The sequence below is a fragment of the Lampetra fluviatilis genome, chromosome 50 (assembly GCF_964198595.1).
Source record: "Lampetra fluviatilis chromosome 50, kcLamFluv1.1, whole genome shotgun sequence".
In the NCBI taxonomy this organism is placed as follows: Eukaryota; Metazoa; Chordata; class Hyperoartia; order Petromyzontiformes; family Petromyzontidae; genus Lampetra; species Lampetra fluviatilis.
The window spans coordinates 6681001-6707996 of NC_136324.1; the positions used below are offsets into that span (position 1 = coordinate 6681001).

Sequence of the window (26996 nt, forward strand, 5' to 3'; positions counted from 1 at the left end):
GAACGAGCTAAACACTTTTTATTTTAAAATCTTTTATATTAAGTTCGCTTGCTTGCTTACGACCGTGCAAATCTTTCGGTCGTTTTTTAACCCACTTCCCGTGATCCAATCGAGCTGACATTTTGCACACAGGCTCGTTGTGCGTGACAATGTATTTTCGTGAAAAAAAATTTCCAAAATTTTACACCTTTTAGGAAAATGTTTTTTTATATTTAATTACCAATTGCTTAATGGTGGCAGACAATCATCTGACCCATAGGTGGCAGCCATCTCAAGCCAGAGGACGAGAGGACTCTAGCCGCCTGTTTCAAAGACCAATGTGGGCTGGGTTGTGGCCCATTGAACACGCATATAAAGGATTTATAGTGAAAAACTTTGTTTTTACGGGTTAATTTTTATATTACCAGGTAAGGCCCCCACTGAGCAAGATAGCTCTTTTTTCAGAAGCGACCTGGCTACCACAGATCATAGCCCAACGAAGTGGCTTGTCACGTGGGTATGTAACGCAGCCAAATACTCTAAGCGCGTGTTTTTTAAATGTGGAGGGAAAAACCGGAGGAACCGGAGAAAAATCGATGCGACCACGGGGAGAGAGACACGCAAACTCCAAATATACAGCAGGCATCATGGTTGGGATCTAATCCACGACCTCCTGTATACCAGACGAGGTAGTTAACATCTCGCCACCGCTGCCGGCACCCAATCGTGCATTTAAATATCGCTGGCGTCCCTTAACGGCACGGACACAGCCCTCCGTCCAGTTCCAAAACAGGGGGTGCCAGCCTCAGAACTAAACCCGAAGGTGTGTCCCGTACGGTGTAAACGCGGCTCGCGAGTTATTTTTTCACGGATTATTTGGGGGGGGGGGGGGGGGGGACAGCAAGGTTAGGGTGCAGCGTGTTCAATCAATCCTGGGTCGTTTCAAACCCCTGCTCCGGCGAATCTCATAATGCTCGCCGCAGGTGCAAGAGTATGTTTTCACCCCCCGCCCAATTTCTTTCTCTACGTATAATTTGGTCTCTTTTTTCGAGGACGGGCGCACGGGCGCACGCACGCTGGTTAATTTGTCAAACAGTGGGGCTCTGGCACACCAGCTTTAGTAATTAGCTTCCACTCCAGCTGAGCTGCAAAGACACCCAAAGCAGGGTTCTCTGCAGGCGCGACAGGCGGCAGATAGATTTGTCAAGTTCCAGCGCGCGCAATTTATTTTATTTTGGTAACCGCAAATAAATAAATAAAGGCATAAATAAGACGTGCTAAACCTCTTCCGCCGGCAGTGGTGTATGGATTATACGAAAATCCGGCAGAAATCCTCCGTGGTGTAATTGCCGTGTGGCATCTTTGCATGCCTGCCGTGCGAGCGGTAATGAAAGTGTTTCTTAAAAATCCATCAAGCGTGACGGCACTTTAAAAAAAAAAATGTTGGGTTGGTGGGTGCGGCGTTAATTGGTGTAATCACAGCCTCTCGTTAGCCCTGCATCTCGCCGCAAATTTAAATAGTCCCGTGATTTTTTTTATTTGCACTGCGCGGGCAAACTTAAGCGATCTCGCCGTGGATTATTATATATATTTTTTTGAACAAGTGTTATCGCCGTGCACCGAGAGACATTATATCATACAGCTTGTGGCGCGCCTGGCTGGAAGTGTTATTTGCATTGTGCTGTAACTCACCGTCGGCAGATGAGACGTCGCCTCCGTGACATTTCACACCACCATTATACGACGAGAATGTTCGGCCGAATTAGTTGCAATTAAAAGGCTTACATGAGGGTGGCTTTGTGATTTTCTGTTCAGCAGAAATCAGGACTGATGATCATTTCAAAATAGTCAGTGGCAATGGGTTTTTAAGAGCCTCCAATGTCATTAACAAGAATGTTTGAAATGGATTTTAATTTCTAATTTTCTAATTGGATTTTGAAATGAAAAAATTTTGTTCGATGGAGTTCTCAGAACGAGACTCCTATTTCAGGATCAGTGCCTCCTACATTTGTCTGAAAAGACAATGCGGCCAAGTCTTGAAAACCAGAACGAGTGAGAGTGTTTAATTGACGCGTTGCTGTGACATCACCAACACCAAAAATATTTCTGTTATTAACTTGCTTGACGAGTCTTTTCCTGGTTTGAGGGTAAAACAAAAAAAACCCACGCTATTTGCCGTTTGACGGAGATGATTCACGTTCTCACTTAACACTCTAAAACAGTGACAAATGGTGAAGTAACTCGATTTGGCAGCTTGGGGTACTGTGGCAGAGCAATCTGACTCGTAAGCAGAAAATGCACCAGTTCAGATCCCTGTGTGGTGTCGGCTCGCCCCGCTATCGCTGCTCCAGGGCCAACGACATGAGCGTGACGTTTGTGGGGAGTCTGCCTGTGGTCGGCGAATGAAACCAACTGCCATAAGAGATGAGATGCCCATTTACCCCACGGCTCGAGTATAAGGGGGCATTCAAATTCTGGTCTCATTCATTGGGATGAAGCCACACGTCTGTCATTGTGCGCCAACAACGGTGGCCTTGGACATGGCTTTCCATATGCAACCAGTGAGCTGGCTGCGAATAATATAAATAGGATACACCTACACTCCTTGCGTGTGTGTGTGTGGATAATTTAGCCGTGTAGTTTTTTTTTAAACGTTTTTTTTGTTGAGTTGAATGTGTAGAATCTGAAATGTAACGCTTCAGCTGTTTGATTTCTTAAAAGGGGGAGAGAGAAGTAAAAAGGTAAGTTCCACTTTTCAAAGGTTACATGATGTAATGAAGAAAAATGGACTTGAATTACATCCTTTACATATTATTTTTATGGTTGGTGGAAAATGTCTTCAGCCAACTGGGTAACTGTGCGCAGGGCTTCATGCTTGAAATATAAATGGGGATGAAAAAAAAAAGACGTTTTAACCACGACACTTTTTTTTCAGCCGCTCGAATTAAAGCCGTCATTGAAATGTTCATAGCGTGTCCAACCCCCACACCCACCCACGCTCGCCACGAGTCTAAAGCGTGGATCCAGAAACGTTAAAGCTTGCGCGGTTTTATTAAAATCGTATTCATTTTCTTCACCCTAATGCAATGGCTCGCTCGCTCACCCACAAGGCTGAGCGACTGGATTACAACGGAGCGATGTAGCCGAGCACTCCAACCACCAGCAAGCAAGCTGCCGCTTTTGTTTTAATCTGCCCCTGGATTAAACGGGAGATGTTGAATACAGCACAACTCCGCTCGCAACACGCACGCCGTGAGCGGGAAGCGTCTTTTGCAGTCCGTGCATCTGTCCTGTGGCACGTCCCGTTTTTTTTTGCCTCTCCTGCAACTGCTGCGCCTGTCTAAATCGCGTGACTGCGCGACACAGAGACGCTTGCCGCGCGATTCTGCGGCGTTAAAGGGTTGCAAAAATAAACGTTACAGATTCGTCGTAAAGATATGTTGCCCGATGGCACGTGTGTTGCTCAGTTGTGTCAAACTTAATCGGCTTGTAGCGTACGCATTCTGAGTGTTGGGCGTTCGTGTGGACGTAATTTTATGGTGCCGCGCCGCGCGCGTGAGATGTCTTTAATTGACGCAAAGTGCCCCGCATAAACACAGATTGATTGACTCAAACACCACGGTGAAGCACTTGCTGAAATTGACCACGCGAGATGCAGCGAGCGAGCGAATGTGAAGGCGCATTTCGCACGTGAGCTGCGATCTGCCGGCGCGCGTAAAGAGGGCCCAACTTTTGTGTGCACACAACTCTTTTCACCCGCAAAGCGCTACTCGAACGGAGTAGGTTCAAGGTGTAAAGATGAGCAGCGCACCAGTCGGGCAGGGGAGAAGGAATTACTGGGCCAACGAGTCAGGGATGGGATGGTGGTGATGATGACGATGAAAGGGGATGTATGAGAACAAGAGAGAATGAGCAAGTGGGATGTGAGCTGCACGGAGTAGCGTCTGTTTTTTTACAGAGGGCGGTGGAAAGGGAATTAGAGGAGAGGTGGCCACACTTCAGTCACGTGTTTCAACTAAAACTAAACACATTTTTTATTTTATTTTACAAGGCAAGGCCCACTGCGCTATATAGCTGTTTTTCAGAAGCGACATGGCTACAAATGATAGCTCAGAAAATTGGCTTATCATGTGGAGTTTGTATGTTCTCCAGCTGTTACCTCCACCTGTTACCTGGATGGATTACCTCCGGGTTCTCTAGCAACAAAAACGCGTACAACGTAACTGATGTTGACCAAACATCCCAATGCTGAAAAATCACAACATTTTTCAGCATTGAGATAAAGTCGCACGAAATGGCGCTAGCAGGGATTGAACTCTGCCCTTGAGCGTGTGTCCTGAAAGGCCCCCAGGCCTTACAGTAATAAAGATCAAAAGTCGAGATTAATGAGTGTCGTAGTTTATAGGCTCCCTGCAATTAATGGGCCATGTTAGTAGACTTAATAGTTGTGAGTATTGTAAACAATACAGTGGAATGGCCGCGTGTTAATCAATTACACGCACGTAGACCTACACTCACTGAGGGACGGTGGCTGCATCCATATCCATCATCACACAGCTCGAGTGCCCACACAGGGTGGAGGATGCATTACACGTGAAGCCTCAGACGCAATTCACCCGTTTGAGGCTTGTACGCTCACTGTGTGGAGGGCAACTGAACTGATTTCACATAAAACTAAACAGTTTTAGCGAGCTAAGCTATAAACCAGGCGGCCAGAGTTCGATTCCCGCTCACGGCCAACACCAGTGGCGATTATCTGAACCGGCCCTGGGCCTCCCCTAGGTCGACTCAGCCTCTAATGAGTACTTGGTGCGGTGTGTAAACATCGCCACTCGGGAGACAAAGGCGGCCGGGCGTGGTGCTGGCCACCCACCCCCTCGTGTGCCGTTCCGGCCTTCATAGGTGCTACTTGCTACTTGCTAACAGCACTTGCCCCAACAGTCTGTTAAGGCTATACGGGGGATCTTTGTCTTTGTTGGGGGCGGCAAGCACTGCTTGCAGCTATTGCTACACGCATGTATGTGTAATGCGGGCGTAAGCGACCTTCCGGAGGTGACGTCACGGGGGGTGGAGTCATGTGACGTGGGGGGAAGGTTCGGGGGCCTTAAGCGGGTAAACCGGAAGGGGAAGTCAGTCGGGGTGTGAGCGGAAAAGAGTGAGGCCACGCGGGCAAGTGTGGAGAGGGGGGGGCGCCGACGGCCATCGGGAGCCAACCCCGAAGATAAGAGGAAGCTGCGGAGTGGTGTGCAGCTGGGGAGGAGACAGCCAGGAGGGCTGCGTGTTAGAGGCAGCGGTGTGGCTGCCAGGAGGAGCTGCGGAGAGAGAGAGAGAGGGGGCTGCTTGTTAGAGGCAGCGGTGTGGCTGCCAGGAGGAGCTGCGGAGAGAGAGAGAGAGAGCAAGAAGCTGTGAGAGCTGCGGAGGGAGAAGAGCAGCAGCGAGTACAGCCAAGGGGGGCTGTGTGAGAGAAACAGCAGCGGAGCTGCTGTTGTGGATCGGGCCGACATTGGAGTCAGCACCGTGGAGAAGCTACAGAGTAAAGACAGCCGTGTGGGTGTACAGCACGAACCGAATAATAAAGGACACTGAGCCAGACATCGTGGTCCAGTCGTTTATTACACTGGTGTCGGAAGTGCAACGGCATGTCGAAACAAGTGAGGAAGAAAGTTAATCCGGCGCCTGCATCGGCTTCTTCGTCCGACGACGACGAACTCCCCCCAACCACGGATCCTGTTGGGGTGGTGGAGGAGAGCCCGGCTGAGGCGACCACGGGAACGGGAGTGGAGGATGTTGGCGCGGTGGCGGGTCCGTCGACATCATCAGACGCGGATCAACGATGGCAAGCGATGGCGGTACAACTGGAGGCACTTAAGGACGTCCTGGCGCATCTATGCCATCTCGTCGCGCCAGGGACGATGGAGGATGCAAGTGGTGCTCCGCGGGCCGCCACGTTGCCTGTCCTGCCGCCGCCATTGCCCACGCGGCAAGAGGCCGCCATTTTGCGCGCTCCGTGGCGCCAAACCGCCATCTTGGCCACGCCGTGGGCCGACGCCATTTTGAATTTGCCATCACAACCACCACCATTGGAAGACGGCGGGAAGAGGAGTCGGAGTCGCCACCTTACAACGGTTAAAGAATTTTCCGTCGGTGGGGACTGGAGCGCGTTCGCCTGCCGCTTCTTGGCGGCGGTACGCACAGCAAGATGGACCGATGCGGAGGCTTTGGAGGTGTTGCCGACTCTCCTGGACGACGAATCTGTCCGATTCTTCCGTTCCATAGCGACCGATAAGAAGGCAACTTTACGTGGTGTTTTTCAAGAAATGGCCGATGCTTATGAGCCACCAGATGATGCGCATCGGCGATTCGCTCAACGACAACGAGCACCAGAGGAGTCGCCCGTGGCGTTCAGGGGTGCGGTGCTGGAGCTGGCCATGGCAGCTTATCCTGAGACGCCACAGGACCTGCTTGAGCCTCTCATATTAGGGAAAATGTTGGAGCTGTCTCGGGATCTAGGGATCCCCATGCCTGTGTGTGGGCATGAGAAGCTAACTTCCCGGATGGCTGCTAAGTGTCTCGATGCGCAATTCAACCTCCGTCGCTGGAAACAAGTGACGGCGTGGACGGGGGGGCCCGTCAAAGAAGGGGAGGCGCTGGGGTGGAACCCTGCGCAGGCCGTCTATGTTCCGGATGACCGGGGCCCTCAACAACTGACGGCCGCCTCCGCTCCATGGACGGGACGCGGCGGGCCGAGACCGCGCGCGGTGCTACCAGAACGGGGCCGTCAGGAGGCGAGGCCTGCGCTTCGGCGCAACGAGGCCGAATGTTTCCGCTGCGGGCGTAGGGGCCACTACGCCAGAGACTGCTGGGCCCGCTTCCCGGCTCCGCCGCAGCAGGAGGCCTCGGCACCGGTCAAGTCGGCTAAAGATCCTCCGAAACAGGCATGTCGGCACGCACCAGACACTCGGCAAGGCTTTCCACCTCACCCACCACCTGTGTTGCGCGATCCTATTGTTGTTGTTAAAGAAAGGCCATCGACGGGGCCTTTTCATTCAGTTACGCAGTGGCGCAAATTGGCACGGAGAGTTGTCGCGGCCGCTACGGGTTCGTCCACTGTACCGGGGTCCATACAAGGTGTGGACGTGCGCATTTTGGTTGACTCGGGGGCGTCTGCGACTATTATATCGGATGTCATTTTCCATCTGTTGGGCATTCCGTCGGGGGCTGTGCGTCCGGTTTATGGGTCGTGCGTCGCTGCGAACGGGGGTAGCATGGGTATCGTGGGTCAGGTGGATGCTAAGATATCTATTGGGGATGTGTCGGCCTCGGGTGTTGTGTTGATATCGAGATCTTTGGCGGTTCCTTGTTTGTTAGGCACCGATTTTTTGGCTAAGATGCCCATTTTGATCAAAATCAATGAGAATTGTATTGAACTGCCGGGGGGCCGTCAAATCTCGTTTCTGCCGTCGCCCTGGGGGCGACCTGCTTCGGCCGTACAAGTGCAGGCGCTGTCCGTCGCATCTGTGGACATCCCACCTGGTACACAGATGCTTATACCCTTGCGGTATCGGAAGCCCCTGCCTGATCGGCTAGGAGCAGTAGGGGTCTTGTTGTCACCGTCCGCCACGATAACAACCGGGTTGGCGTTAGTGGGGGCACAGACCATCGTCCGGCCGGATCAATTACCGTTTTTACAGGTGCTTAATGCGGGGGGAGAAAACGTCCGTGTCCCGGCCGGTACGGTTGTGGCACATGCCACTACGGCGTTTGCGACTCATGATTGTCCACATAGCCGGGGAGTTGTTGCTGGGGTTTCCGAGCCAAGGAGTTCGGATGATCGTTGGGTTGCTCATTTGTGTGACGAAAATTCTTCCCTGTCCATGGAGCAACGTGGTGCGCTGCGTAAATTGTTGTTGACATATTCCGATGTGTTCAGCTCCGATGATTTGGATTTGGGCCGCACTTCCTTGCTTTACCATCACATTGAGACGGGCGATGCTGCCCCTATTCGATTAAATTCGCATCGGATGAGTCCTGCGGAGCGAGAACACGTACGGGGGGCAGTGGAAGACATGTTGGCTGCGGACATTATATCGCCATCTAACAGCCCATGGGGCGCTCCAGTCGTCTTGGTTAAGAAGAAGGATGGCAAATTGCGATTTTGTGTTGATTTCCGCAAATTGAATAAGATATCGGTGGCAGATGCGTACCCCCTGCCGCGTATGGATGACTCCCTCGACGCATTGTCGGGGGCTAAGTTCTTTTCCACACTGGACCTCTCTTCGGGATTTTGGCAGCTTCCCCTTGACGAGTCCTCACGGGAGAAAACCGCATTCCGTACGCCGCAGGGGTTATTTCAATTCAACTGTCTCCCGATGGGATTGAATGCGGCCCCTGCTACATTTCAAAGATTGATGGAGCTCGTTTTGACGGGGTTGCAGTGGGAGACATGTCTTATATATTTGGACGATATCATTGTCTTCAGCCGCACATTTGATGAACATTTGACGCGGCTGGAGACAGTGTTCACGAGGATGCGTTCTGCCAAATTGAAATTCAAACCAAAGAAATGTCACCTACTGCAACGGTCCGTCCGCTATTTGGGGCACATTGTGAGCGCTGAGGGAGTGTCCACGGATCCGGAAAAGACGGCGTGCGTCCGGGATTGGCCGACTCCGGCCACCGTGGGGGATGTTTGGCGGTTTTTGGGATTTGCCTCGTATTACCGAAGATTCGTGCCGGGTTTTGCGACGATTGCGAGGCCTTTGCATCTCCTTACGGGTAAAGGACGGAAGTTTGTTTGGGGACAGCCGGAGGAGGCGGCCTTTTGGAGTCTGCGTGATCTATTGGCCACGGCCCCAACATTGGATTATCCCGATTTCGATCACCCATTCATTCTTGATACGGACGCGAGTGACACAGGTATTGGGGCGGTGTTATCACAGTCTAAAGGGGGTGTAGAGCGTGTCGTGGCGTATGGTAGCCGAGTCTTGTCTCCTGCGGAAACCCGCTACTGTGTCACTCGCAGAGAACTATTGGCGGTTGTTTTTTTCCTACGGCAATTTCGACCATACCTTTATGGTCGTTCTTTTATTGTGCGTACGGATCATGCGGCCTTGCAATATGCCCTTAAAATTGACCAGCCATCCGGACAGTTGGCACGTTGGTTGGACACGCTACAGGAATTTTCCTTCCAAATTCAACATCGGAAGGGAGTGCGCCATGCGAACGCGGACGCACTTTCCAGATTACCGCGGCGCGCCCCTTGTAAATGTGAGTCGGGGACGCATAGGTGTTCGCCGATTCCAAACCCCCCTCAGCCGCTCACGTTGGCCGTCGAGAAGTCGGACACTCCGATGGAACCGGGACCGGCTGACGGGGTTTTGAATCTGCCGCGGTCTGTCTGGATCCGGGAACAGATGATGGATGAGTCATTGGTGTCCTTGCGGAAGCGGTCTGCTAAGGACAATGGGAGTCCGAGTACGGCTGTGGGGCCGCAAACCGCTCTCCGAGATGGTCTGCTTATGTGGCGGGAGGGGTTCCAGGAACGTTGGCGCCTGGTGGTACCAACGTCCTTGCGGTTCGAGTTGATTAGAACCCTCCATTGTGACACTCTCTTACATTTAGGGGTGCAGAAGACCTTGTTGACGTTGCAACGTCATTATTTTTGGCACGGCATGGCGACAGATGTCGTAGGGCACGTGCGCGCGTGCCCTGCGTGTGCACAACGTAAGCCGCCGAAACATCCTTACGTGCCGCCTCTCCAGTCGATTCAGGTGTCTCGAGTCAATGAATTGGTGGCGCTGGACATATTGGGACCTTTTCCACCATCGGCGAGGGGTAATAAATATTTGCTGGTAGGGGTTGAGTACCTCTCCCGTTGGCCGATGGCCTGGCCGTTGCCCGATCAGTCGGCCGCGGCCATTACCGACGCCTTTTTGTTTGGGTATATTATGGATAAGGGGGCGCCTGAGAGACTCCTCACGGACCAGGGCAGGAATTTCTCTTCTAAATTATTGGCGGAAGTGTGCGCGGGCCTTGGGACTAAGAAGGTACGGACATCCCCATACCATCCGCAGACGGATGGTATGGTTGAACGGCTGAACAGGACATTGTCTGCCATGCTTTGCCATACCGTGAGTGAACAACAATCAGATTGGGATCTGCACATCCCCGGGGTGCTTTCGGCGTACAGGATGACGCCTCATGCGGCTACAGGATATTCGCCGTTTTACCTTATGTATGGTCGGGAAAACGTGCCGCCGGTGGATGTGCAATTGGGAACTGGGGTGAAGGGACCTCGTAAACCACTTCCTGAATACATTCAGGACACGGTTCGCCGAGTCACGGAGGCGCGGGAGAATGCCCGCGTGGCTACGGCCAAAGCCCAGGCCCGGAACGAGCGATATGCGCGACGGTCTGAGGGGGAGTGCCCTTGGAAGGTTGGGGACCTAGCCTGGCTTCATTGTCCACAGGTACGTCCGGGGACCTCGCCGAAATTGCACAAACCCTGGCATGGTCCCGTACGCCTCATTGCGGTTCCCAACCCACAGTCAGCACGCGTCCAGATTGGGTCTCGTCGCTGGGTTGTGCATACGTCGCGCTTGAAACCATATGTTGCTCCCTTACATGATGCGTCATCCCCCAATGTTGCCTTGCCGGGGTCTGTTGCTGCTGACTCTCCCCTGCCTGCGTCCATTGATCTCGCTAGAGCGCCTGTCGTACCTGTTCCAGACAGGCCGGCCGTGACATTGCGGGGGACGAGGGGCCCTGCTCGGAGGACGCCTGCCAGGTCTGCGGGACCTTCGAGCCCTGCAGCTCTTCCGACCCAGCTGCGGGCACGGTCACAGGACAAGCCCAAGACTAACTCTTTAGGGACACGGGACGTCGGTGGACTTCCAGCTGCGACAGGGGGATTACCCCCTGTCATTCCTCGACTTTCATCGCGTTCCCGTTCTGCGAGTGGGCCGCCGACCGTCCGGGACGGGCCGGCGACCCGCACACGTTCCAAATCGCTTACGTTTCGTTGATTGTTGCTGTCTTGTTATTTTTTTCTTACAGTTGTATTTATTGCATGCTTTTGTACGTTCGTTGATGTGAATTGCGTTGTTGTTGTTCTTGCTGTTACATTATATGCTTAGTGTCCTTTAGGGGGGGAAGCTCGGTTCGCCGCATTACGATTTGCTATTGGTCAGCCGAGGTCGGCTGGGATTTTTCTACGGGGGAGGGTGGTGTAATGCGGGCGTAAGCGACCTTCCGGAGGTGACGTCACGGGGGGTGGAGTCATGTGACGTGGGGGGAAGGTTCGGGGGCCTTAAGCGGGTAAACCGGAAGGGGAAGTCAGTCGGGGTGTGAGCGGAAAAGAGTGAGGCCACGCGGGCAAGTGTGGAGAGGGGGGGGCGCCGACGGCCATCGGGAGCCAACCCCGAAGATAAGAGGAAGCTGCGGAGTGGTGTGCAGCTGGGGAGGAGACAGCCAGGAGGGCTGCGTGTTAGAGGCAGCGGTGTGGCTGCCAGGAGGAGCTGCGGAGAGAGAGAGAGAGGGGGCTGCTTGTTAGAGGCAGCGGTGTGGCTGCCAGGAGGAGCTGCGGAGAGAGAGAGAGAGAGCAAGAAGCTGTGAGAGCTGCGGAGGGAGAAGAGCAGCAGCGAGTACAGCCAAGGGGGGCTGTGTGAGAGAAACAGCAGCGGAGCTGCTGTTGTGGATCGGGCCGACATTGGAGTCAGCACCGTGGAGAAGCTACAGAGTAAAGACAGCCGTGTGGGTGTACAGCACGAACCGAATAATAAAGGACACTGAGCCAGACATCGTGGTCCAGTCGTTTATTACATATGTACTGTATGTGTAACTTATACTGGTAGGAACCCACTGGTTCCACCAACCCACAGAGGATTATTGTGTCCGTCCGTCGTGCAAGGAGGGGCTGGGTGGGGAGGGTGGGGCTGGGTGGGGAGGGTGGGGAGGATGGGGCTGGGTGGGGAGGGTGGGGAGGGGCTGGGTGGGGAGGGGCTGGGTGGGGAGGGTGGGGAGGGGCTGGGTGGGGGTTGGGGCTGGGTGGGGAGGGGCTGGTCACCCCGTGGTGCCCTTATAAAATTCAACGTTTAACCTACGCACGCCGGCTTGTGCCCGCCCTCACAGTCGGCCATATTTGCGGAATACACCACGCCGCCGTTGACCCTGGCGGAACTGGCCATTGACCGAGCAACCCAACGTTCCTACCAGCTCCCTCCGCAGGAATGCGTTTTCACGTTGTACGTAGCCAACCGTGTTAATTGGAGGTGCGGGGGTGGAAGAAATTGGAGTTGCGGAGGAAGGCCACAAGGCACGTGCCCGGCCACCTTTGCCTCGCCAGGCGGTGGGGACGTTAACAGCCAGCACCAGATAATTGTTTCTGGCTTTGTAGAGCCACTACGGCAGTTGCCAGCGGTCTTTTACTACACGGGCAAGGAGTTTAACAGAGGACGCCAGTATCACAGCACAGTGTGCAAAACCTTAACAGGCTGTTGGGGCCAGGTGCTGTTCGCGAGCACCTATGAAGGCCCACACGGCACACGAGGGGGTGGGTGGCCACCACCACGGCCTTTGTCTCATTGATACTGGTGTATAAACACATTATGTCGGTGGTCATTCACAGCTAAGTTGACCTACAATACGATCAACACCGATTCAGATATCACCCACTGATGTTGACCGTGAGCGGGGAATTGAACTCAAGTCACCGGGTTCGTAGTGCAGCACGGTCATCGCTGCACTACCGATCCTACCCCTCCACACACATGCGCGTGAATGTACAAACCAAGTGCAATACTGTATAGTTTACATAATACGGTGCACATGTACATGTTGCTACAATAAAAGTTTGATTACTAGTCTAAATAAAACATTTTTACCAGATAAGGCCCAATGAGCTTTATGGTTTTTTTTAGAAGCGACCTGGCCACATGTCACTTATCATAATGTGGACATTTATAGCAGCCAAATCCACGCGGCCACGGGGAGAACATGCACACTCCCAATTTTCCTGGATTAACGTAATGCATGCCCTGGTTCGTCCACCGCTTTGGACAGTCCTGCTCGTTATTCCTCGTTTTATTTCTGCCCATGATGCAATTTTAATTTAAAATCTAACATTGGCCTCTCTTACGTCTACTCAGCCAAAAAAATACTGTAACGCAGTGCCACCGATGATCATTAACGGTGCATCTGTAAAAATTAAGGTGGGTGGCTGGGTGAGTGTGCGTGTGTGGTTTTGACCGCACCATCCCTTCAAGCCGCGCAATGCTGATGGCCTTCCTGTAATAGATGCTCACTCATAGCACTCTCCCCTAGAGCTTGTAAAGGCATGGAATATGGGTGAGGGGGGGAAGGAGTGAGTGGATCGATTGTATTATCTGTGCCTGTATACAAACACACACACACACACGCTTCAGTCAGAAGCGTTGCCATGATCTTCAAAAAATTCAAGTGCTCTATTTCGGTCGCCGTTTTACACGCAATGCTGCATTAAAAACAAAAATGCTTTCCCACTGGGTAAAGCAGTAGGTCTCAAAACCGAAGAGGTGGTGACCTGATTTGAGCATTTCAGAGGACTCGTTATGGCCAATGCCGTTGACGTTTCCCACACCTTGCCATCGCTTCTTTCCCTCTGCCTGGCCTCAGCTGTGGCACAATCAATCGCCAAGGTCCGTCTTTGATGTCTCATCATCGCCGTCTGGGTTTGGGGCTTCTTTTTCACCCTTCATCCCCGACCTCTGAGTGCCTTTCCACTGCCGTCTCGGTCACCTGCCCTCCTCCTCCACCCCACACACGAGTCCCACCCATCTCTACCTCCAAGTTGCCCACCCTATCCCTCCTCCACCCCACACACGAGTCCCACCCATCTCTACCTCCAAGTTGCCTACCCTATCCTCCTGCACACGCATCTTGTTACTTCTGCATTCTATTTCCAACTTTTAAGTTGCTCATTCTGTCCTGCACTTAGATGCTTATCCTGTCGTACACAACAACAATAATGAATGACTGCTGCTGCTGCGTTGGCGGTGGTGCACAAATAACCAGAAGAACTGAATGCATTCGTCAGCAAAGCTACCTTCAAAATATATAGAAAATATACAATCGGCGACGTTTCGGGCGATGGCCCATCTGTAGAGCAGTGTTCTTCATTGCAAGGCCCGTGGGCCACTGGCTGTCCCTGGTGGCCTTAAGTGCGGCCCCCGACATAAACACAACACGTGAAAGCACCCCCCTTGTGCTGTCAAACTCCCAGTAGTTTCAAGTGTGTGATGGCCCTCACACTGATGATGTCTTATCGGCGAAAGTGTCCCCCCTCTGAAAAAAATTAAGTGACAAACCTTACTAATTGGCTGTGTCGGGTGATGGCGGGTTTAACAAAATTTATTTTTACGCGATCTAACAAAAAAAAAACCTGTTATAGATGATATTGATCGCAAAAGCCTACGCGTTAAACATATATACTGCAATTTAACCGCATGGTGAACAGAGTGAGCATGAACATGTCTGCTTTTTCAACATTATTAGAAACGCCACGGATGAATAGCCACTCCATTTTCCCACATCAACGTGGAGCGGCGCATCTGTATATAGTCGCGTACTTAGCGATTGGGCAAAGTCGTGTTTGCATAGGCGCTCAGCCTCCGCGAACGCGACTCAACGCGTGGGATTTAGATAATCGCGTGGATTTTCAACAAAAAAAACTGGTAAACGGGCCACCAATGCAAATCGGGCCTGCCCAGTGATGCACGGTGTGTGATTCGTGTGGGCACGCATCGTGTCTCTCGGCTTAGTTAGAGGCAGTCTCGCATGGTCCTGTGTGCCGTGGTGGAGACACAAGCACCACACGAAGCACCGGCACCGCGTGACCTCGTGTCGGCACGAGTAACGCTTAACTGCGTGCAAATATCAGCGTTACTATGATGATGATCATGATGATGGAACTTGTTTACCCAGGAATGCCTCCTCACTCAGGACGCCTTTTCAGGAGGGTCCTGCCTCCTGTTTTTCGTAATTGGGGGAGGGGGGGGGCAAAGGGGGGGGGAGTGATGCCGCAGCTGTGTGTGATCTCAAACGTGCACGTGATTTTTTTTCCGACATTGGAATGTTTTGGCCATTGCTAGTTTCATTGTTTTTTTTGTCGGGGGGGGGGGGAGTGCTATTTTAGCTCGAGGAGGGAGGAAGTAAACTGGAGAGCGCCGAGGAAACCCATGCCCAACATGGGGGGAATTTAACAAACATCCACACAGGAAGGGCGCCCCACTTGGGAATTGAACGCAGGCGCTAACTTTCTTTGAGCCACCAGCGTTACCACCGCGCCACCCGGCTGCCAGTGTCCGTGCACGTGTACAGATACATCATAGGTAAATACACACGTGGGTGAGGTGGAGGGGGTGGTGGCACGCTGCACTTTGAAACCCGTCGAGATGAGTTTGTAACCCGGCTAACGTCACTGGCGATCGACATCTTGACCGGCTTTTGCTTTTCCCCTCTCCGCCGTGCCACGCTGACCAGCGCGGTGCAGCGCCGTCAAGCAACAAACGCCGTGAACAGTCCTCTGTGCAGCAGTGGGGTGGCAAGGGCTGGGTGAAAAAAAAAATGTAGGCGTGTTGATGGCTGGCTCTGGGAGGTGTGATAGTAACTCCAGTATCATGCAGTGAGAACGGCACCACCAGTCTGGGTTTCAGCCACCGACGATTAAGCCAAGTTCGTGTGAGTAGAGTAAATGCATCGATATATTGAGTATATGCGTTCCTGGAGCTTTGTTCATTTCTTGAAACGTCGTATATTGGATACATTATAAGAGTAGAACGATGAGGATGTGTTCCCAGGCTTCGCAATTTACCACTTCATGCTATAGACACTGCATTACTTATCTTTCATATTGCAAGTATGTTGAACTTCTTTCACACCGTATCTAGTCAACTGTGCCTATCAGAAGCGTGGGGAAGGACAACCCGAACAAAGACAATTTAATTTGAAAAGAATGTCATATTTTATACTGTACAATATTAAAATAAAAAAATTGCTTAGATGTTAAAAAACATAGTGAAGGAAAAGAATGTTATTATTATTTATACAGTACTGTAGATTGGAGAATTACACATTTATTTATTGATTTCGATGTACTTATCTTTTTCCGATTTTTTGCTTTCTGTATAAAGTTATGGTAATACATCCAAAGGTTGTTGAAACCGAAACTTCGTTTCTCAAATATACACATATCGAGATGTCGTACAACCTTACTCATGCATTATCTCAGTCATACACAACCTTAATCATACACAGAATCAGAATTTATATTTATTCTGGAGGTATCCGATGAGCTATGAAGCTCTTTTGCACGGATGTCCAGTAGGTCACAATCTCAGCAAAACGTAACCAAAGTCATACACAACCTCAACCATACATGAACTCAAATACACAACCTCGATAAAACATAAACTCAGTCCACCTTTCATGCGCAGAGTACGGTAATTCGATGGTGACGGCTCGTTCGGCCGATTTGCACGGAACATCTGTGACTCTGTGAAGATCAACTCCTGGTCCAACTGCAGTGTTGTGGCATAGTTCACTCCACGATTAGCCCAAGGAGTTGTGGCAATCGGTCAGGTGGGGCACCGATATTTGATGTGTCCCTTCGTATGGTCGCACCTAGAGGCTATTATATACCGCGGCTCCTCTTGCCTAGTCGCGTCATTATATAAGTGTTGTTGTTTATTTACACCTGTCGTTGAAAACAAATCTCATGGTGGTTGTCAAGAGGGCCCCAACTCGTGGCTTTGGCCACGGGGGCAAGCCACCCCCAGCCCCCACGCTTATTACGCTTCCTTCGTATGAATGAAACTATACAATTAATTTACCAGGTAAGGCCCTCTGAGCTGTATAGCTCTTTTCCAGAAGCCGGCCTGGCTCTAACAAATGATTGCTCAACAAAGTGGCTTATCGCGTGGAAATCTATTGCAGCCAAAAGATTCTAAATGAGGAGGTAAAAATCAGAGGACCCGGAAGAAAAAAATCCACGCGGCCACGGAGAGAGAGACACCGCAAACTCCAAATAAACAGCAGCAGGCGTCAGGGTCGGAATCGAAACCACGACATCCTGTGCACCAGGCGAGGTAGTCAACATCTCACCACCATGGCGCCCGGCATGGTAGTCACGCTACCGGGCCGGTGCCGATGGCGAGCCGCCTCGGTGCAGAATTGAGATGCGCGGCGGCTGCCGCTTGAGCCGAGTTGATGACTTCTGCAACGGGACGTGACGGGCGAGTTGCAGCTATTGACTCCGAGTGGGGTCAGCAAGGTCGGGGGATTTGTCTCTCTTAAAGCCCCGCCAAGCAACCTGAATGGGGGCCGCGCGCTCACCGGAGCCACGCTCACCCTGCTGATGAGGCAAACGGCTGTTGACTTAAGGCGGAGTCATAATTGATGCGGGTCGGCATTAATGTCCCCCCCACTCTCCCCCGCTTTAAAGGTGCCTGTATCCCCCCCCTCCTCCACCTCCCCTCCCACCTCCCACTACTAGCAGGCTGATGAACGCAGTGCCGTATTGACGCGAGCGATTTCCATTAAGAGACATTGGCCTCAAGCCTCTCTCACGCGTGATGAAGCGCCTCTGCTTGTTCCCACGCGTTGCGACGTTTGCGCCTGGCTCCAACCATTTTCCTCCTTTAGTGGGTTGTGTTGCTTTATTTTAAGGATGTGTTCGATGACCCAAGTGACCCAACCAGCGATTGGTCCGACCCGATGACCGACTGTGCTCATCGCAGAGCCGCCGGTTCGCCTGGTTCAACTCCCGGTTACAGCCTCCCCTTGTGCGCTAACGCAGGGGCTACATTGCAAATAGAAGCTTGCCCTCTGCTATAAACTGGGCCTCAAGAGCCCCACGTGCTAATTCTCCGAACGGGAGTAGGTGGTTGCGAAACGGGTTGCGAGTACAACTTCCCAGACTTTAACATGACCGACCAAACTGCATGGAGAGGGGTTGGGAGATCCACGAGCCAGCCAGGGGTGCATGTATGGCGCTGGCCCAGCAGTTGGCAACCTGCAGATCAGGAGCCACGTGCGGTTCTTTAGGGACTGCCTTCGTGACGTTATTTATTTAAGGACCTCCTTCTCGTACTCAGCACGCGGCGCATTTTGATTCTTGAAATACTGAGGTTGCTGTTGTTTTTTTCAACCGAATTCGAAAAAATAGAAATTGGTCCTCTCATTATTTTGGTTGCCCGGAACTCCTGTGCTAGCCCAACCACCATGGCACGTTCCTTGCCACTCTGAAAGGGGGCGAGGTCTTCTCACCAACAGCACTTGGCCCAGCAGTGTGTTATGCTACGTGGATGAATCGCTTGTTCCTTTGACAAGCGTGCTAGGCGTGCTCTCCATCGGAGGTTTCATCCGAGGTTCATAGTTCCGGTAAAAAGTCTCATCACCGGTGGTATTCGAATCCAAGCCCGAGCCTAAGATGGGTACCACCCTTACAACTGTTTTGAGTTCAAACGAGACGGTGTTTTTGCTTTTGTCTTTCAGATGATGAAGTTTGCGTGGGACAACTACAAGACCTACGCCTGGGGCGCGAATGAGCTGCAGCCTTTGTCCAAGATTCCGCACGCCACCAGCATCTTTGGTGAGTTCTCTCCAACACTTCGACACACGAGGCCTCAATCCTGGCACACGTTGTTTTAGGGACACCCTATGGGAAATCAAAGCAATTTCCCGCGCCTCCGATTAGCGCGGTTTGCTACGTACGGTGCGAAAGAAGGTCAACATACTGCTGCTGCCACTATGTGAGAAAGAGATTGGTAAGTACAACGGTAAGTTACGTATGTATCATTTGCATATGCAGGGAGGCCTAAAAGTCAGGACACATAGGGTCATTATGTAAATTTTTTTTTTTACAAATGACAAATAGGGTTATTTATTTTGTTTTAACAATTGTTTAAATCGACTTCCATTTACACTGATGCTTTCATAAATTACTTTTTGAAATGAAGTTTGGACCTTTTTTTTTAATATTACACACGTGTCATCTTTGAACATTCATCAATTGTGCTTTATCTCAATTCAGTAAATTTTCTTTCCATTCTGAAAAGTATCATAGTGTCATCATATTAATGATCATAATCGATGCAATATTAACTGAAAGAATGCCAGTCTTAAAATAAATATGATGAGCCTATGTATGCTGTCTTTTGGGCCACCCGTGGTCCAGTTTATCATTGGAAGACGATGTTTGTGCATCCTGGTTCAGGTCATGTGTTTGTATGACGTGCAAAGGCAAATTTCTATCCTGATGCCAAGATGCGCAAAACTAACAAAAGGACTCTTTTTAGATTTCGCACAGGGAAGCATGTTAACCGTTTTCCCATTCGTTAAAATGCGCGTGGGCGTAGGTTCAGATATGTCCTTGCCAACAGCATTACAATATACCTTAACAAATGTGTAGCGTGTGTGTGCGTCTGTTGAAATGGAAACCTACAGGTACAGGTGCACACATGTCATGTCATGCTGTCGTAGTTCCATTAGCACGGTTGGCTACGTACGGTGCGAAAGAAGTTCAACATACATGCGTACATAGCCACTGTTCTTGGTTCTTTCGGTAAAGTCACGTAGAAGGGAAATAATAAAATAAAAAAATAAAACATAAACAAATATTATATAACTTTATTATTTTTGTATATTATTATATTATTTTATATTCTTTTATATTTTTTTATGTTTTGTTTTTATTATTTTATTACTTCCCTTCTACGTGACTTTACCAAAAGAACCAAGAAGATGAATCCCTGCCATCACGAAAGCTTTAAATCGAAATATAGCCACTGTTATTGCTCGAATGAGTATTGAGGTGGTAGGTACAAATATCCTTTCTACAACTCGTGGTGGAAATTCAGCATTCCTATTGGACGGCGGGGAGGGGGGCAAGTCTATTCATTTGACAACCACTATTGGACCGATCCACAAATTGGTACCTATTTTGTTGACCCTGGAGGAATGATGGGCTGAGTCAACGACCAACCAGGATTAATATATATGGTATATAAATATATATTTAAAACGTGTAAATGACATATGTAACGTTGTTATTCATTTAACATTTACCCAGAACTGCCTGTTAGCCTATGGGCTGCAACACGACGAATTTTTTTGCTGAGTAGCTTCGCTTGAGGGTGCGGGCAAAGGGCATGCGGCTTCCGATTTTCCGATTCCGACGCGACGAACAACAGCGGCAACTGGGGGGAGTGGTCACGTGGGAGGGGGGGGGGCACGTGAGTGGGGTGGGGGGGGGACACGTGTGAGGGGGCACGTGGAAGGGGGGGCACGTGGGAGGGGGGGCACGAGGGAGAGGGGGCGTGTGAGAGGGAATGCACGTGGGAGGGGCGGCGCGTGGGAGGGGGGGGCATGCACTTGGGAGGGAGATACACAAGGGGGGAGGGTGCGCGTGGGTGGGGTGCGTGGAGGGGTGGGGTTTGGGGGGGTGTACGTGGGAGGGGGTGGTCACGTGGTGGGGGCACGTGGAAGAGGGGGCACGTGGGGGAAAGGCGCGTTGGGGGGGGGCGCGTTGGGGGGGGGGCGCGTTGGGGGGGGGCGCGTGGGGGTTGGGGGGGGCACGTGGAAGGGGGCGTCACGTGGGTTGGGGCACATGGAGTGGGGGTGGAATTTGTTTAAGGATTGAGGCTGTGCTGACGAGGGCAGCAGTGTTGAGGACGACTCGGAGGTGATGAACCGAACCGTGGCTCCATCGCGGCCACGTCGGTGGTGACATTAAAACAACTCCAAGCAGAATCACGGACATTTGAGGCCAGTGCGGTTGACTGTGTACAGTGCAAAAGAAGTTCAACAAAGATACAAGCAGAATGCACTTCCCATGTATTCACCTAGCCCACCTATTCAATCGTCTAATATATTTAACGTATTCATTTTAGTGATTTTCTTTCCTTTCCTATGCTTTGCACTCCAATCGTTTTTTTTTGGCATTGTTTGTCGTAACTTTCTGCCCCGCTCCTACTGGACATCTGCGCCAAAGAGCTTCATGGCTCATCGGATTTATTCATGATCAACAAGGATTGCGATACTCCAGAGCCATCGCTGTAGCGTCGCGTGGTCTCGAAAGGTGGAGCGACGTGGGGCGGGGGGGGAGGAGGTAATGAACACAATGCAAACTTGAACGTCGCATCGTCCACCCCCCCCCCCCCCAGCAGCAGCAGCAGCAGGAGCTGTTGCAGCGCAGGATGCGACAGCTCCTGCTGAGACGCGTGATTGGCAGCCCGGTTAACGACAGCCTGAGAGAAGCTGCTGCTGCTGCCGCTGCGCACCGGTCACACTTAATAACACGCCTTATACGTGTCGTCTATACAATTGTTATTCATTTACCGTTTACCCCGCGTTACTGTTTAGCCTACGGGCCGCAAACAACAATTTTCTCAGTTTAACGCGAATGCTTTTATACGATCTAACCCAACAAAAAAAAAAACCTTCATTATGAAATTCGTCAGTGTCTTGCTCGGGATGTTTGGTTTACATCCTTCGCGAGTGCGTGTTTTGCCCCCCGCCTCCGGAGCAATGAAGCGGAGTGCCCAGAGAATACCCACGGCACAGGGGGAAGGAACTCCCTGACATGACACTGTAGCATGGATGGCTGGTGAGGTTGGCAAGCATGCTTCATCCCTGCAGGTGATGCTGTCTCCCGCTCAACCACCCTCCTCGAACGAGAATCCCCACGGAGTCATGTTTGTATAGACCACAATACCTGCAGTTATAATGCAAACAAAAAACATAACTCTGATAATGTGCACTGTCCTTGAAGTTGATTGATCCACACCCGAGACAGGTGTGGACCAATCAACTTCAAGGACAGTGCACATTATCAGAGTTATGTTTTTTGTTTGCATTATGACTGCAGGTATTGTGGTCTATGCAAACATGACTCCTTGTAAAAAAAGGTGTCGGTTTTGTTGCCAGATAGAAGGGTAAAAAAAAAATTATCATATTTTTAACTGGCAAATGAGGTTCCAATGGTTAGAATCCCCACCTCAAGGTGCGCTGCGTGGCAGCGAGAGGCTTGCGAGCGTTGCCCCCTCGCACACGCCTGGGTTTTTCTCCCGGCTCGCTCCTGTTTCTTCCCACCTTTTTGTTTTTGTTTAACCAGCTAAGGCCCCCCCCCCCCCCCCCACTGAGCTGCCGTGAAACTCTTCTTTAAGAAGCGACCCAGGCCACAGACGACGGCTCAACGAAGTTGGGGCTTATCGTCGTGTGGATTGTTTATAGCAGCCAAATACTCTTGAACACGTGATGTTGATTCTAAATGTGGAGGGGGGGACACGGGAGGACCCGGTCCGTGTACTTGGGGAGATATAGCCATGCACCGCAAGATGTGCAAAAGGGGCCCTTCCTTTCCAGGAGGATGGTGTCGAGGATGTCGAGCGAGCACTGGGGGGTTACGGGGGGAGTGGCCCCCGTGGGGATGCTTGGGATGCCGCCAGCCAATGAGCAAAGCTTTTGAGAACCGTTTCTCGACGTGTTCCACGTTTTGGCTTCGACAGCCACGACCGCAGTGCAAGCAGCTGCTTCTCGGCATCTCATCTTCCACCTTATATGATAATCAAAGACCCCCCCCCCCGCCCACCCTCATTTAACGCTCTAGAGCAGTGGTTCTTCTTAACCTGGGGTGCATCACGCACCCCTTCCCACCCCCTGGGGTGCCAGATGCCCTTTCTGGGGGTGCGAGACGTGGGCAGATTTTTTTAGAAGGTAAATCATCGAAAAAACAAATTAAGCACGAGCCCGCAAGTAACAATTTCTCTCCTTGGTTCTTTCGGTAAAGTCACGTAGAAGGGAAATAATAAAATAATGAAAATAAAACATAATAAAATACAATTATTACGTTGAATAAAATACAATTATTATGTTTAATTTTTATTATTTTATTATTTCCCTTCTACGTGACTTTACCGAAAGAACCAAGAAGATGAATCCCTGCAGTCACGAAAGCTTTACATCGAAACAACTTCTCTGTTTCATCAAGCCTATGTATTTATTAAAAAATAATTTTACGATCGAGGTAATGAGCCACTGCTCTAGACCATCGGGGCAATTTGTGTAGCCCAGCATGTAGACAAAGGGGATGATAAGACCAAGAGCTGGCTGGCTGGCTGGCGGACTGTATCTTTCCAGCCGCTCGTTTGAGGCTGAGCTTACTTAGTGGTAGCAAGGGGGGGGGGGAGGCGGGTAGACAAGTTAATAAATCACGTACCGCTGAAATGCACGGCCGAGGCATTGAACCCAGGCCACGGGGTCACAGCGCAGGGTGCAAACCGCCTCGCCACCGCTCGCAAACTGATACGTGCGCGTATGTTTAGAAACACGCGCAGAATCACACGCGCACGCACACACACACGCCCGCCGCTTGCATTTACAGTATTGAGTTTTTTTGTCCAATTTGCGTTTCCCGGTAAAACACGGGTATTAGATTATGACGGACGGTTAAATAAATGTAGTCCATTATGGCGATCAATTCGCATCCATACAGTCATGCATTGAAAGAGTTTTATTTTTTTAACCTCTCACTCAGGATTGCTTAATGCACGGTACTAGCGTGGGCTTTGTGTGCTAAGCCTTGGGTCTCTTCCCCCCCCGCCACCGTTATTATGTTTCTGCTGATCTGGGCACATTTACCAATCAACCATGCGTCACCGAGATACAGAAACAATTAGGCCATCAGGAAACTGATAGGAGGCGCCCGATCAGCATTGGCGTAAACAAGCAGGGGACCGTCTGGAGGGTTTTGGTCACGGGAACCGTCGTTTCCATTCCCGTAGCTCAGCAGAGCCTGGCGGCGTCAAAAGCGAAGGAAAAGGGCCTCGAATGAAAACGTCCAAGACCCACGTCAATAGGCGTCACTTCGTCAACAGGGCTATCGCCCCCAATACTGGATGCTGCTCTTTTGTGCTCTGCAGAGTGTTGTTACCAGGTAAGGCCCCACTGAGCGATGTAGCTATTTTCAGAAGTGACCTGGCCACAAATGATAGCTCAACGAAGTGGCTTATCGTGTGGAAATTTAAAGCAGACAAATACTCTAAACGCAAGTTGATTATGAACGTGGAGGGAAAACTGGAGGACCCGGAGAAAAATCCACGCGACCACGGGGAGAGCGACACGCAAACTCCAAATATACAGCAGCAGGCGTCAGGGTCGGGATGCAACCCACGACCTCCTGTATTCCAGGCGAGGTAGTGAACATCTCGCCATCGTAAGTCCGTCAGCTTACGTTTGTAGCCATTACAGCTGCTGGCAGAGTGGCAACACTCGTGCTTCACTGCAATAAGGGCCTAGGTTCGACTCTTAACTCGGGTGCCTTTCTGTGTGGTGTTGTGCATGGCTTTCCTGCGAGTTCTCCGGTTTCCTCTCGTGGCTAAAACAATAAACACGATGAAACTTGTGCTTAGAAAAAACATCCCAAATGCTGAAAGTGTACCCTGCATGTTACTCGATTAGATTACGCACAACAATATCGACCCCCGCCCCGCTTACTGTAAAAAAAATGGGCAGGGACCCTACTGAAAATATTCTTGAGACCCAAAGAAGCATGTCTTGCGTAAACAAGTGGAATAATTAATTCATATAAACAATTGTACCACGTTCAACTAAGTGAAAATCAAACGTGCGGCTAGCTGGGCCCCTTTTGGAATGTATACTTAGGCACTGGTGGCAGGAAGTAATGTTGGTCCACCCAGCCGCAGTGAACAAATAATATTAAAGTCTTTAAATCAGAAGCCTTTGCGTTACAAGATGGGTTTTTTTACGTGACACATTGCCAAAAAATATATTTAAAAACACGTGGAACTGTTATCAGAAGTGTAGAAAAACACAACAAAAATGTTCCACCATCACATTCATTCCAAAACTAGAATTTACAATTGAGAAGAAATCTGTTATTTGTAGTCCTAAACCACTGGTGGAAATTCCATATTTCCCAGGGCATGTGTCCATCTCTCAACAGCAAAACAACTCCCACACAGCAGCGATCATTGCGATGACCCGGATATTTGATGTACTCATTAAACACCCAACTGTTGAAATAATAATATAAATTGGCATATCAAGGAGTCTCATGATTATTTTTTAAGAGCGTCCTGCTTAATGTTTTTGCAAAATTTTGTCTTTAAGTACTGATTTACTTAACATCACAAGCATCGTTATGAATCTCGAAAGAAAATATTTTCGTAATTTTTTATTATTATTTTAAGATTTTTTACAATATTTCAGAGAGTGGCCATTCATCAGCGAACAGGGACAGGGCATGGCAAATGTGTGTTCTTCTCGTTGGAGAATAGTGTACGACGTGGGGTATTGAAAACATAGTAAATATAAATGCAGTTGACATCACTCTGATTAGAGATGTAGCCTAATTCATCATTACTATATGTTTGCATGGGAGGAAACTGGAGTGCCGGGAGAAAACCCACACGTATGAGTGAATTAAACAGATCTCAGAATCAGAATCTTTCTCTAGACTGGAGGAATCTGATGAGCTATGAAGCTCTTCTTCAAAGATATCCAGTATGGACAGGTCAGATACATCTTCAACTCACCCACACTACTGCCATTTGTCGGCCATGCTTCCTCTAGCATATGGAAAGTACGTCCAAAGATCACACGTCCACGTTTAAGTCTGTGAGCCATGCGATAGCTTCGGGAGTAGCTGCGACCAATGCCGCTCAGTCCGTCGGACAGCGGGCGGAGGATGCAGTTGTTCACGATGTGGTGGTTCCATTGTCTGGTTCAGGTGGGCCGCGGTCACGCCGTGTGGGTTGTCGTTAATTCTCTACTCGTGGAGGGGAGGTGTGTGGCACAGCGATCGGTTGCTGTTCTGAAGCGGTTGGCGGAGAGGCCACCATCGTCTCCTTGGCGCATCAAAGCCATGCAGAGCAATGGGGGTGGTGTTGGCCATTGAGGCGACGGAATGGAAAGTCTCGGTATAACGCGATAACATCCTGCAATACCCACCGACTCACAATGCTGCTTGACAGGCGCGTGCGCAACCAATCCTGGTTTCCTAATGCTGCGTTAAATGAAAAGATGCAACAACAACAACAACAACAAAACAAAAACGCAGGAGTTATTTTTCAGCCGAAACACCCACCGCTGCCTCGTCGCCCGGCTGCCCGATATGAATTTCAAGCTTCATTAACGACGAGAAGAATTTAGCGACATTAAAGTGTGACATTGAGGCACACGCCGCCAGAGCACCGTCTAGGAACGCGCCTGGTGGGTGGGGGGAGGGAGGAGGGAGAGACCCACTGTTGTGCGCGAGCGTCACGTTAACGCAGCGGGACACGCACGTCGCGCGTCCGGACGGCGGAAGGTTTGTAGCGGATATTGCGGACGCCACGCTGACCCGGCTCGGTTACCCGCTGGTACCGCACGGTCGGGATTCTTCGCCGCGGTGAGGCGGCTTCCCGGCTACGTCACAGCTATTTGGCAGTGGTGGAAATGAAACTAAACTATTTCTGTTTTGCCAGGTAAAGCCCACTGAGCTATATCGATCTTTTTCAGAAGCGACCTGGCCACACATGATGGCTTAACGAAGTGGTTTATCACGTAGAAATTTGTTGCAGCCAAACGTTCTAAACGCGTGTTGATTCTAAATGTGGAAGAAAAAACCAGAGGTCCTGGAGAAAAATCCACGTGACCACGAGGGGAACATGCAAACTCCAAATATACAGCAGGCGTCGGGGTCGAGATCGAACCCACGACCTCCTGTATAACAGAAAATGTAGTTAACATTCCTCCTGAACGCGCTGTGGAATCCCGTGGTGGCAGTGAAAATTTGAACCCGACTCTGACTGCGTTCCCAAAGGAATCAAGGATGTCGTATTTTTATATTTATTTCCCCTTCCACCCCCCCCCCCTAACTGTCCACTTACTTTCCACACGCAAGTTAGAACTCTCCTGTGTTCTAACTGAAATGGCCTGGTCACACCTCTGTACCAGTGGGCCTTGCCTGGTAAAATAAAAAT

At 50.7% G+C, this 26996-nt stretch overlaps 1 protein-coding gene across 1 annotated transcript in view; it reads left to right on the top strand.

Annotated features, from left to right (window-relative positions):
* The window catches only part of LOC144948553 (mannosyl-oligosaccharide 1,2-alpha-mannosidase IB-like), a 448029-nt gene that overhangs the window by 135741 nt on the left and 285292 nt on the right, over positions 1-26996 (top strand). The window contains exon 2 of the mRNA XM_078878122.1: positions 18508-18604. Within this exon, the coding sequence (XP_078734248.1) occupies positions 18508-18604 (97 nt within the window). The remainder of the gene's footprint in view (positions 1-18507; positions 18605-26996) is intronic.